The 13461-nt window shown below is 38.1% G+C and overlaps 1 protein-coding gene across 3 annotated transcripts in view; it reads left to right on the top strand.

Annotated features, from left to right (window-relative positions):
* ATP8A2 (ATPase phospholipid transporting 8A2) overlaps nucleotides 1-13461 on the top strand; it is a 319087-nt gene that overhangs the window by 95820 nt on the left and 209806 nt on the right. For all 3 annotated transcript variants that reach the window (XM_036404098.2, XM_054518567.1, XM_054518566.1), the window contains exon 24: nucleotides 2774-2838. In XM_036404098.2, the coding sequence (XP_036259991.1) occupies nucleotides 2774-2838 (65 nt within the window). The remainder of the gene's footprint in view (nucleotides 1-2773; nucleotides 2839-13461) is intronic.

Here is a 13461-nt window from a genome sequence, read left to right on the forward strand (position 1 = left end):
GGTGAGCTGTGCTTTGTTTCAGTTCAGGAGACAAGCCATGCCAGCACACTTGCCTGTATCACTATGCAAAGTTTGAACAGGGCATTTGTGCCCTCTCTAAACACAGAGGATAATCGTTCTTCCATCAGATGCTGGATTCTATATGCCTGCAGTATGAATGTGCCTGTGGGCTATGATCTTGAACTCTAGTTCAAGTAATCTTTCTCCCAGGACACTTAAAGGAAAATAAGTCCCAGAAGCACCTGATTCATCTGCTTCATGGACTTTTAGTCAGACTTTTAAATTAAAGAGCTAGATATCAACTTACAGATGTGGGTTGACATTTTATATCTGGCTTTGAACCAGCAGTTGATCTTCTTTTACTCAGAAGCATTGACAAAAATACTTATCTTCAAGACCATTTTTGCTTGCCATGTTATTATTGCCAGTAATAACTATTACAAAGCCATTATAAAACTTTAGACATTTCTAGTAATACTTTAAAGTTACTACTTGGACTCCTACAGTTGCCAGCTACTTTGCTAGATTTTAATATCATCTTAGTCCTGAAATTGTACATAATATATAGATCCCCTATAAACTCTTGTTAGGGTTGACTTACATTCTCATATTCCAATCTTGATCTTTCTGTTTGATGTGATGGTGATGCAAAATAGTTTCAGTTGCAGGATAACATGTTCTAAGTCCCTGATTTCCTAGATGCACAGCAGAGCAACTGTTTTCCACAGTATTTTTTTTCTTCCAGCTTGACTTCTAGAATGGCATCTTGCTCATTTTGGAAGAGCTAAAGTGAAGCAGTGAGCAGTGGTTTAGAAATTACAGGTCACTGTTGCAGCTGCTGTTCTAATCAAATGTTACTAGAAAATCCTTTTGAGTTAGTTATGCTGAATTTGTAACAGCCTCCTGCACAAGACTGCTTTAGCCTAGGGAAAGAACAACCTTGTTACGGAGGGAAGTACTTAAATTTGTAATATTCTCTTTTTCTCAGTAAAAATAAGGAAGCATTTTTTAGCTTGAAACTAACTTTTAAAAATGGCAAGCAACTGACTTGAGAAAAAAGTCAGTGTTTTTCCTGTAACTGTTGGAGGTTTTCTACTACCATCTAAGATTTGATCACAGGCAGAATCAGAGTTTGTCTGCAAAGCTTTCATGTTGTAGGCTGTCACATCATTAGAATATATTTCAACCTTTTCCCAACAGGTGTGAGTTCAGTGTTGTACTGTTTTGTTCTCTGAAGCAGAATTAAACCTAGGCTTGTTAACACGTATTAGTAAGACTGTACTTGATATTCATAGTCCACACAGCTGAAAAAATGGAGGAGAGACTGAACTTCTGCAGGTAATCCGACCTGCTGCCTAAGAGTTGCTGTATATGACACAAGCATGTCTTCCTCAAAGGAAGGAGAGGGATTTACTTTCTTTACAGAAGTCACACATGCAGACATGTTAACCCTGGATTATACCTACAAAACTAGCCCAATTATAAAAACTCTGTAGCCTGAGGAAATTATTTGCATTGCAATTGATGACCCAGTATGGCCTTTCTAAGGAGCCAAGAATCCCAGAGACGATTCATGCCTCAGCTGTTCTCTTGGTGTTGTAAGATATGGAAAGAGGCACTTCATCTTTTTATGGTGACTGTGGTGTTCAGCTTTTGAATCTGTCAGCCTTGCAGTGGTTCTTTACTTGGACATTTTTGTTATACTGCAATACCCTCCAGTCTCCATTTAACAAAAGTAAGAGACTTCCCAAGACTCCATTTTATTTGATAGCAATTTTTTAAACTGCTGTAATTCATTTCTAGTAAAAAAAATAGAAATAAAAAATATTTGTATTGAATTTCCTTTTCCCATGTAGCTTAGATGAGCAATAAAAGGTGTGTGCTTCAAATAAATTAATTCTCTGCTATTTTATGAAGCTGACATCACTATGCTAGTCCCAAGTGAACTTGCATGAGTTTTTAGGATAATGTAGTGGGGTCAGTCTGATGCAAGTTTGCATTTGTCTCTTGCTGTTAATATGAGTGGAATTAATCTGTTTATTTTGTAAATGATTAAACTTTTATAAAAATAAGAGATTTTCTTCTGTCTTGAGAGTTTTTGTTTTAATTTTGGTGTGCTGGGAAATGTACAGAATTGCCTTCTGTGTGCTCTTGTTCTTTGATGTCCCAGTCCCGCAGTAAGAATAATGTAGTCCATTACCTTGTGTCTATAGGAGTTGGTAGGGGTTCTGTGAGTATGATTGATCTATACTTCTTGATGAAGGAGCTCAGAACCTTCCACACTGAACACTCAGGAGTAAAAAATGCTCAGTAAGCTTTGTGTGGGCTAAGGAAACTGAGTAGCATCAACTGAAAACATGTGTGCACTTCCAGTCATCTGGCATAGATGCAACTGTGCGTTCGGATCTGTTCCTGTAATGTGCTTAAGGCAAACCTGCCTTCTTGTAGACATTAAAAAAAAAAATAAATTGATGTAGGGCTATAGGCTATATTTACTGCATCCAGTTCATACAGTGTTTTCTTTAATTAAAACATCTCAAGTGATGTATTTGAAAATGCAGATAGAATGCAGCCCATTCTAGTAAATCTGTCATGTTGGAGTGTGTCCTATACACCAAAGTTTCCAGCAGAGTGCCTGATAGGAGTACCTGCTCGAAAAATAAATTGTCATTTGACCTTATAAATGCTTATCTTAGGGCTGAACTTGAACCTTAAATAGCCTTCCAAAAAGTAAGTATTTGTGTTTTATTGTGGTTTTTTTTCCCTCTTGCAGGGTATTCTTGCAGACTCATTTCACAGAGTATGTCTCTCATCCTGGTCAATGAAGACTCACTAGATGTAAGTAAGCAAATTCTGATGTAATTCTTGACAGAGGGAGGTGTTGCTAACAAGATGGCAAGTTGTCAGGCTTTCACATTAAGTTTCTCTTGCTTACCCTTAGGGGTAGCAGGAAAACAGCTCATGACAAAACACAGCTGTATTGTGTAAAGTGTACTCCAGAGGTCTTCAGTCACAAACTGTGCAAATCAAACTGAAGTCTCAGAATGAGCAAATTCTTAGGTGAATGGGTTTGGTTCTGCTGCAAACTGGAAAAATCTACAGCATGCCATCAGGAATATAGTTAAGTTTTGAGGTATAAATATAGGAGTAATGTTTGAAGAAAACTTGTTTTTTGGTTTTTTTCTGTCTTCATTATTCCATGGAACAGCTCTAACCACACCTGCATTGTGAGCTTGTCTATGTACAGTAGCTTTTGAGATGTAAAATCAAAAATGTTCTGCAAATGGTTGCTATGCTCTGCATCTATATGCCAAAATTAAATACAAAAATCATATATTTGTACGTGAATCTTCCCAGGAGGTATCTTTCCATTTTGTGTGTTTCAATGTCTATATCAGTATTGGATATCACTTCAATATCTGATTTCTATTAGAGAAATTTGTAGGACAGTATACAGTATATATACATATATATACAGTATATATATATAGTATATACAGTATATATTTGTAGGAAAGTATACAGATGCTGTAACACACAGCATCTGAAATTTGCATTTAGAATTGGCAGGTTGGGATTGGGTGGGAAATGCAAAACCTTGGAGTACCAGAGGAGTTACTGGATATCTGCAAATCTGGTTGAAGAGGGTATTACTGCTGTGCCAAAATTATCACCAGCTAAGTGTTATTTTCCAGTTGCCTTGATGTGATTCCAACAACTTTGTGTGTAGAAAACTTTGGTTACAGAATCCAGCTATAGACAGTATTGGAAATCTGTTAGTAAACACAAAAACTAATGGAAGCTTTCAGAGCATGAACTTGCACCCCCAGCTTGTTTGCCTGGGACACCAAGCTGTCTGTGGTGCAGTCAGCACACTGGAAGGAAGAGATGCCATCCAGAGGGATCTGGACAGGCTTGAGAGATGGGACTGTGTGAACTTCATGAAGTTCAACAAGGCCAAATGCAAAGTGCTAAACTTTGGTTGGGCCAGTTGGGGCAGTCTCAAGCACAAATCCAGGCTGGGAGAAGAATGGATTGAGAGCAGCCCTGAGAAAAAAGACTTCTGGCTGTTCAGACAAAAAGCTCCATTTGACCCAGCAATATGCACCCACAGCTAAGAAAGCCAAAGGCATCCTGGGCTGCATCCAAAGCATCACAGCTAGCAGGTTGAGGGAGATGGTTTTCCCCCTCTACTCTGCTCTCATGAGACCTGACCTGGAGTGCTGTGTTCAGTTCTGGTGCTCCCAACGCAAGAAACATGTGGACCTCTTGGAATGAGTCCAGAGTAGTGCCCCTAAGTTGACCAGAGGTCTGAAGCACCTCGGCTAAGAAGACAGGCTGAGAGATTTGGGGCTGTTCAGCCTGGAGAAGAGAAGGATTTGGAGAGACCTTATAGCACCTCGCAGAGTATCCAAAGGAGACCTACAAGGAGGCTAGAGGGGGAGAGTTTACAAGGGCATGTAGTGATAGGACAAGGGGGAGTGGCCTTAAGGTGCAAGAGGGCAGGTTTAGATTAGATATTAGCAATGAATTCTTTGCTGTGAGGGGGGTGAGACACTGGAACAGGTTGCCCAGAGAGGCTGTGGACTCCCTATCCCTGGAGGTGTTCAGGACTGGGCTGGATGGGGCTTTAAGCAAGCTCGTCAAGTGGAAGGTGTCCCTGCCCATGGCAGGGGGGTTGAAGTGACATTATCTTTAAGGTCCATTTCAACTCTTAACTTTTCTGTGGTTCTATGGAAGAAAAAAAGGAAATGGAGAACCATGGCATGTCAGATGAGAAAAGAAACCCCTTATGTAGTTGCTGGCCTTTCAAGTGAAGAAAATGTTATCATATGATACCTCATGAATATTGAAGGTGACTGATACTTTAGCTCAGATAACCTACATTTTTTCTAAAGCATGAGTACAAACTTGTGGAGCTTCTGAACTGGTACATCAGAAATGCTTTGTATTAATCTTGCTTTCCATCTAAATTAAGTCTATGGGTTTTCTCTAAAGTACTCTTACTGCCATTTTTAATGTAGAATTTGATTTTATAGACGTTTGAATACAAAACTTATGTTTTGTTAATAATTGCCTCTAGTTGTTTCACTCTAAGGTGTCTTTAAGTACTTTTATTGCCAATTTTTCAGTATGGGATCTCCACAGTAATATTTATTTTGTGTTGCACTTCTAACAGAAATTTTGACTTCTGTTCAACTGAGCCTAAAATTGAAGATTCTCACACTGAAATTCTGTAGCATTATATTTAATATATTCCACCTTTGAAATCTATTAATACTAAAAATGAGTTTTTACAGGATCCAAGTTGAGCTTAGAGCTTTGAAATATTGATATACTTCCCCCTTTGTGCAGTCCCTGTGTGACTTTTCCCTCCCACTTCTGCTCCTTGGCATGCAGCAGTAGGTGAGATGTGATCGAACAACTGTCTTTGCTTGGTTTTCAGAGATAAGTTTTTTTCTAAATCATGCACTTCAGGGGAAAAATCAATCATTTCTGTTCTCTTCAGGGAACTCCTGGGAATAGGAAAGACTAATCTCTAGCTTGATTCAGCTGAATTCTTGAAACTTAGCATAATAACCTGCAAATGTCTATCCCTTATAGACTTTACCACATGCGTACAACATATACTTACTTGTTTTTTCTTTTCCTAATAAAGCTTTTTGAAATGAGAATATTTTGAGCATGAGATTTCCTTTGAGTGTAATTCTTGGACTCAGTTTCTGTTTAATTAAATTGGAACACCATAAAGTCTTATTGTGCAGCTCTTAACCTGGAAAAATTTCTTTCATTGGCATCTAGGAGAATTTTGAGTTGTGGGAGCAGTAAATAGGGTACCTGAAGAAGGGAGGTTGGATGACCAGAGAGGCCCTGGCAGAAAAACATCTAATGAGAGAGTGGATATTACAGCCAAGAAATGTTGTGTGTGTTCCTACCCATAAATCCTGTAAAAAGAAAAGGTGGGAATTGTATCAGTTGTTTATCACATGGGATTGTATTTAACAGTAGTGGAGGGACAACATTGGAGGCAACCAGTTCTGAAGCTGTGGATAGTACTTATTGCTGTAATGCAATCCTGTTGATGTAAAGGGAGTTGTGAGTGTGTTCTACAGAGCTTATATGCTAGGAGTGACAGTCCTGGGTTATACACAGATGTGTGAGTAAAAGCAAATGGATATTCCTGTGTAAGAACCCTCAATGCTCGTGTGTCTTGATAAGGTGTGTCTTGATAAGATATGCCTGAAAGTGTAAGCAGAAGCTGGCCCTCCTTGCTTTTCCACTTCTTCAGGTATACCTTTTGCATGTTTCCCTGTTGGGATGTACCTGTTTGTGCCAGCATGGTGTTTGTAGTATTCTTAAAAAACAAGCATAGTTTCACAGTGGAATTTGTCATCTGTTGTCAATGTCTAGACTTCCCAAATAGTATCTGCAGGGAAGCTTTACGTATGGTTATGTTTTATATTCTGGCAGTGAAGAGTGATGACCTGGAAAACTTGCTTATTTTGTTGTTAGTTTATTTTAGCTATTCTGTAGGGTAACATTGCTGACAAGGTTCTAGAAGGATCTGTTAACCTTGAGAATATTAGATTTATCCAATGTCTTTCATGGTCTTCGTTCTTAATTGGCACATTTCCTTCCCACACTTCTTAAGAGTTAAAAAAATTAGGGAGATCTTTGACAGGCATCATTGTCCATTGTATTTAAATACTGATGCACCTGTAGATCTGATGTTATCTGGGAATCATGGATCTCTTAAGAAGTAAAGCTCTGACCTGGTCACTGGACTTAGCCATACGCTAGAAATTGCAGGTTTTGTTGGGTTATTGTCTAAAACTTTTTCTAATAACCATTGAGAATTCAGACTGTGTAAGGGAGAGCAACATGAGCAGAAGGCCATTAAAAGTAAATTGTTTATCAGCACATTTGTATTTGAGCAAAGAGTATGGTTCCAGTAGTGTCCTCTGTATTAAACTTCTCAGAAAGATTTGCATGCATTATGAATTACACAGAAAGGGTTACCTTCACCTACAGAATTTTCCTCAGCATATGCACTGTGTGAGTTTTTTATGTAAATCTGTGTTTCAAACTCTCAAGCACAATTACAGATTTTGAAGGTGTTGCTTTTTGGGATCCTGATTCTCTTGCAGAAGAAGGAATGTCTATACGTCGTCAGTCATGTCATGCTGATTACTCCCCAAAAATGGGCTAAAGGTACTGTCAGCTTTTCAGACTAAAACAAAAGTTACCTAAAACTCCAGATGCTCCAAAGCATTGGTATTGTGTATGCTTCAGCATACACATAAAAGATAACATACGTATAAAAGATAATAAGGTATGCAGGTACTGCTGGGAAGACAAGAACAAGCCTGGTACTGCTAATGCCATGTAGATGCTTTGATGGTTACATCTTGTGTGTTGCACTAGAGAGGAAGCTGGGGCTTTTATCTCCCCTGCTATCACCTGCCCACGTGCATTCAGACAAAGTTAATATTCTGGAAAACTGGTCAATGTGAGCAAACTCAGTTGGAGCCAGGGATCAGCTCCCTTCAGAGGGGCATCTGCAGCAGTTCTCTAGTGCCTTGTGGCTAGTAAGTTACTCCAGTCTCCACTCAGCCTGGAATTGTAATCAGCTCTTCTGTCTACCACTGGGGATTTGCAAAGGAAGCTAATTAGGAAAACTAGGGATAGAATACATTTTCTGTTGTGCAAAGCTTTTTACTATTGCTCAAATTTCTGTTTTTCTTAGTCTAGAAATACACATCGAGCTAATAAGTAGTTACATAAGGAACAGAGTCTAGTAATCAGATAAGTCTTCAAAAATGTTAGGTAGAAGGATTTTAGTGTTTTGTTTGTTTGTTTTTGAGGAACAAATTGGATCTTTCATAACTCCAGGTATTTGCTAATCTGCATAGAAAGTTAATTGTATGGATGTGGCGAATATACAGCTCTGTGTGTGAAAAGCTGCTTTGATTTGCATGTACTATGTAGAATTATAAGTGAAAGAATATAGGTGTTACCTAGACCTGTAGGTTTAAGTACACACAGGACTATGTAACTTAAGTATTAGATTACCACTTTTTCAGGAAGTAATACTAATAGGTTTGAGCTGTGAGTGGTGAATGAGTTGGGCTGGTATTTTTGTTTCATCCTGCTTTTCACTTTTAAGAATTCATTAATGGCTGTTCTTGCTTATCTGTGCCTCTGTTTTTTCTGTTAGTGTTTTCTGGCACTGTGATAGTTGGTTTGGATGAAGTGGGGGGTACTTGGACCTGAAGGAATGCAAGGACCCTTAGGAGTGCTAAGAAAAAGTTACTGAATAACTCTTCTTTCTATAATTAGAAACTGGGATGGGAAGGCTGGGGAATGCTTTAAAAAACACAAACACACTGTTTTCGAAGTTACTTTGCCTTTCATATTTTAAGTTGTAATAGTGGTCATTTCTGACAAGAGCTAATTTTAGGCAGCTGGTATTTAGGAGATGTGGACTAATGCCCTGTCCATGCTATAGGACAGAATAGATCATATTACATACAAATAGAAAGGAAGAGCGTGTTCCCTGAATTCCAGCTAAAATTTGCTGTCTCCTTTGTAAGAGTTCTCATATGTTAGAGGCAAATTACTGGAAACAAACACGATGTCTCTTAAAATTGCTAATGATCTTCACATATGTGAGGGCTTATATCAAGAGATGATCAAAGTATTATCCAGATTTATTTTCTGTTGTGTGTGTAACAATAGAAGCATGGCTTCAGATGGGTGGTGAAGGAAGTATCTGTTGGCTTTGAAGATGGATTCTCTGCAGCATACTCATGTGCTTATTTCTGTTAAGCACAAGAGACCATGGAAACATAAGGATGTGTAATCAAGTGTTAAACAAATTTTTTTTAATGAGACACTACCCATGAAATGCGGGTTTTTCTGGTATTAAAGCATGATGGTGTGTTTTTAGGGGAAAAAGATGAAGCTGGTGTCTGATGTATAGATGAGTTATGGATACTAATCCTCTTGATTGACATGGTTAATACTGCACATCTGTAGAAAGAATTCAGATTTGTCTTTTGTATTGAAGGGCAGGAACCTAAATAGTCCTTTCTTCTTCAAGATACTTTCCTATCTGATCTTCTGCTTCCATTGGAGGGGTTCCTTGCTCATGCAAGTTTGTCTGGGGGTTTTAAGAATAAGCAGTCTTCCTTTCTTGGTGTGGAGCCAGCCTAAAGCAATAGGATTTATTAATCTGCAGTGTTAACTTAATGAGGATAGTAGAGAACTAACTTCTTCAGGGTGACAGGGTATATCGTGATCATGTATTTGGCAAACAGAGAGATACAGATATCTGTGATCTTACTTCTGTGGTTCCCATAATACTCACTTACTACTACTTTGTTAAGCAATTTTTTTAAGATTCTTTCCTTTTTCATAATAGAGAATCATTCTGGCAACTGGAGCTTGATTGCTCCAAGCCTTCTCATCAGTCGCATAAAGGAATACATTTCCTTCACAGGGGAATTAAGGAGAAAAAAGATGTTTTACATCTGGTTGAAGCTAGAAAATGTCCCACAGAATTTCTGAGTTGATTGGTCTGTCAGAAGCTAGAATTAAGCAGTTCTGCAGCTGTATGAATTTAATACCTAAGTATGTGTTCCCTCTGCTTTTTAACCTTCTGCATAGAGTAGAACTAATCAGAGGATCCTTGTGGAAATCTCTAAGCTGTTTATGCAACTTTTTCACAATGTTGTAAGCCTTTTTTTTAATGGGAGAAGGTGTCAAAGTGCATTTTCTCGCTATCTCTGGTTGTTTAACTGACATAGTGATATTAGAGGATTAGTGTTGCTCTTTCATATTTACTAAGCATTTCTAATTAGCTTACCCTCTACACATCTTAAGTAGTGTTTGCAGTCTCTCCTCTCCATGTGTTCAAGACAACACTGATTTGCTTATCTTGAATTATCACTAATTCCCAAATCCTGAGTTATCATAACGCATGTTCTAACTGGGCCTAAAAATCATAGTGCTGAAGTGGTAGAATATAATGGTTTCTTGGAGAGCTTTGGGAATGAGTGTCAGTCCAAGCTGAGGTGATTCAGATGTCCTCTTGAAGCTTCCATCATGCTGAGTTTTGGTGGTATCTATGTATGCTTGTCGTGTGCTTCAGATTTTCAAGCTAGCCACAGTGAATCTTCCCTCTGGTTTGAAATGTTGAGAATTTGGTGTTTGTTACTAATTCAAATTCTTGTAGCTAGAGTATAGAATTCAATGAAACAAGAAGATTCAGCTATTTGTAAAAAGAAAAGGTATCAAATTCTGTGGTATAACCTGGCTCCTTTACTTGGCTACTGGTGACTGAAGTTGTCTGGCTTCAAGAATTCTGTGTCCTTGGAGTGCAGGGGGGGGAAAGTCAGCAGAGCGTGTGCTTTTGGATATGGAGTTTAGTAGCACTATGGGAAAATGTGGATGAATAAAGCCAATTAATTGTTAAGGGGCTTTGTAAGATCTAGACTGGTACAGTAATATTTGTCTGGATTATAGAATTAATATTTCACAACTTACCTGTCCATAATGTAAGGAAAAGGGGGATGGGTTCACAGCTGAACTGGGTGACTTTTTTGAAACCTTGTGCTTTCTTTTCAAGTTATTAAAACTTAATTTGTCTGTCTATAGTAGCTTTATTACTGTCAGGTTCTCAAGGGATTTCTAGTTCTGTCCAGGGCTTGAGAGACAAAATCTGCAGTTGAATAGACAGAGTTAATAGGTTTAGTAAATATTAATAAAAGAAATCTATTGTATAACTAAATCTTTAGGGAAATTACTATGGTGGTTTAATTTTAAAAAAGAAACATAATCTTGATGATTTTGTGGAGTTTTCTTACTACAATTATTTTTAGTAATTGAAGTGGGTATCATATTTATTAGATAAACTTTTTAAAAAACTTCAGATGTATTGAGTAAACTGATAGGAAACTAAGTGTGTTTTTAAAACTCAAGGAAAAAGAGGTCTTTGAAAAGTTACTGTTCACTTCAGGGAATGGTGTTTGTTTGACTAGAAAAGAGAAGCTTGCCTAGGGCTTTCTTTATATTTTGATCTTTTAAAAAAAAGTAAAAATGCCAGAAGCTGTCACGATGAAAGCAAATTGGGTCTTGTGTCCAGCTTCTCAGTTGAGTGGATACCAATATCTTTGCTGGGCAACAGTTAATGCCACAAAAGTAAGATTTGTTTCCAGTTCTTTCTAGAACTAGAAGCAGCAAGACATGAGTGGTGCAGCAGCAGAGGTACTCTTGCTTCCTGAGCTGCCTGTGGATGTCTAGGAAATGTCTGCACCAACTGTATATGAGAATAGAACATTTAAGTTGTAAGGACTAGGATCAACCAAATTAAAACTTTGTCAATTTTAACGTAGAGATGAATTGTAAATGATACGTATCTGAAATGGTGTTTACAGCCCTAGTTTCTAATACATTGTAGAGAATTTCAAGTCAAAACCAACCCATTTATGTATGGGCCGCCCTGTGGCCTCTAGATGCATTTTGCTATGCAGTCGTTCCTGACAGTGGCAATTGCCAACAAATACATGTCAATTTTAATCTTTTGTTCCTTTAAATCTGCAAGGAATAAGCAAGCCTCCTACTAGGGGAAGGGATAAAATGAGTTACCTCTGGGAGTCTGGAAAAGTATAGAGTAGCTGGAGGAAGCTTTACTTTCCTCTGTGGTTCACTACCTGATATTTGCAATTTTATTGAAACCTTTAATGCAGGTAGACAGTATTTTTGAAAAGTCGAGTAGGGACAGTGGAGAAATCCAGTGTGATGGTTTTGGAGGGAGAGAAAGCAGCAGGTTGTTTAGTTTGTTGAGTAGGATTTTTTTGTATGAGGGAAATATGTGACGCTACTTAAGAAATGGAAATTATTTAGTTACTTGAGATTACAAATAAAGTAGATCTTGTGACAGATCATTTGAGTCATGCTTGTCCAGCATCCAGGAGCCACATGAAACTTCAGTAAGGAAATCTGCAAATCAGAGAGATAATTCTTGCAGAAGGTGTTAGAAAATATGTTTGCCAATAAGGAATCATTGCTATTTGTCAATATACCGGGAGCTAATGTGCTGTGCCAAAGGCAATAAAAAGTTGTTGCTGTAGATGTTGTACAGGAGTGTAGTAGAGCTACCGCCCACGAGCATAGATCTTCAGTATAACTTCTTGTGGTGGTCACCTGGAAGAAATTCTCAAATTAAATATTATTCAAAACAATGATAGTCATGTAGGACCAAGCATGCTTCTAGTATGTCTTTTAATTTTGTAGGAGACAAAACATTCCTACTTAGACTGCCTTTATCTCTGCACTTGGAATTTGTTACCTTGCCTATCCACTGCCTTAACTGCTGTGCATTCTCTAAATCAGTGAACATAAAGTCCTGGAGAGCCTCTAGTTTTCATCACAGAAGCCTCTGCTAAATTGCCTGGTTTCTTGGGTTTTGAGTTTTGACTATTAATTGTCACACTGTCATTATTGCTGTCAGAGTGTTTTGGTTTTTTGTTTTGTTTTGCTTTTTGGTTTTTTTTAATGCAGCAAAGCTTGTTACATATGTGTGCTTAACAGAAGCCTGATGTTAATATGAAGTACAGTAAACTGCATATTTTAAGGACTAAACAGGCTAAATAACATGGACTAAACTAGCAAGAGAAATGTTTGATGTGGGGTTTTCTCTTTTTTTTTGTTTGGTTGGTAGTTTGTGGGTGTGGGGTTTTTTTTATTCTTATATGACATTGAATACAGTCTGCTGTAAAAATGACCAGTGTGGTTTTAAGACCATGTCTGCTGCCTCGTTATGCACTTTCAGTAGTCTCGAGTTTGGGTTCACATGTGCAGTTGGCTGGTTACAATATTCTTTTCCATTAAGCATTTTAGGAACATATCTTGCTTTATGAGCAAAGGTTAACTAGGGCCTGAAGGAAGCTTGGAGCAGCAAAATACAGATGTGTTTGTAACAAAGAAGACCACTGGCCAAGCCCAGGATAATTACTGCCACATATTATTTAAAGATATGCCCTTTGTGTTCAACTCTCCTAGCATCTTCCAAAAGATGGTGTTCTGCCCTAACTGATTTCAATGTCCAAAGTCATTGTGGCTAAATCCCTATTTCCCGTGTGGAATTTCAGTTCACATAGTCAGAAAGGCAGCCTGTGGGATATAAGAATGAATATTTTGGTCTGGGAGTTGTGAATATTGTTACCTTAACTGTGTGTTTCTCTGCAATGGCATTGGAGCTCTGAAAATCTTTATGGTGCTATCTTTTGAAATAGTGTATTTGTATAGAATTTTTTTAGTAGGTTAGCATGAGCATCTTGTCAGCTAATGGAATAAGCTTTGGGAGGAATGCAGCATCTGGGTACTTGAGAGGCTGGGATAAATAGGGCTCAGCATCTCTCAGTTTCAGGGGTCTTGTATACAGTCTGAAAAACGACT

The sequence above is a fragment of the Molothrus ater genome, chromosome 2, assembly GCF_012460135.2.
Source record: "Molothrus ater isolate BHLD 08-10-18 breed brown headed cowbird chromosome 2, BPBGC_Mater_1.1, whole genome shotgun sequence".
Lineage (NCBI taxonomy): Eukaryota > Metazoa > Chordata > Aves > Passeriformes > Icteridae > Molothrus > Molothrus ater.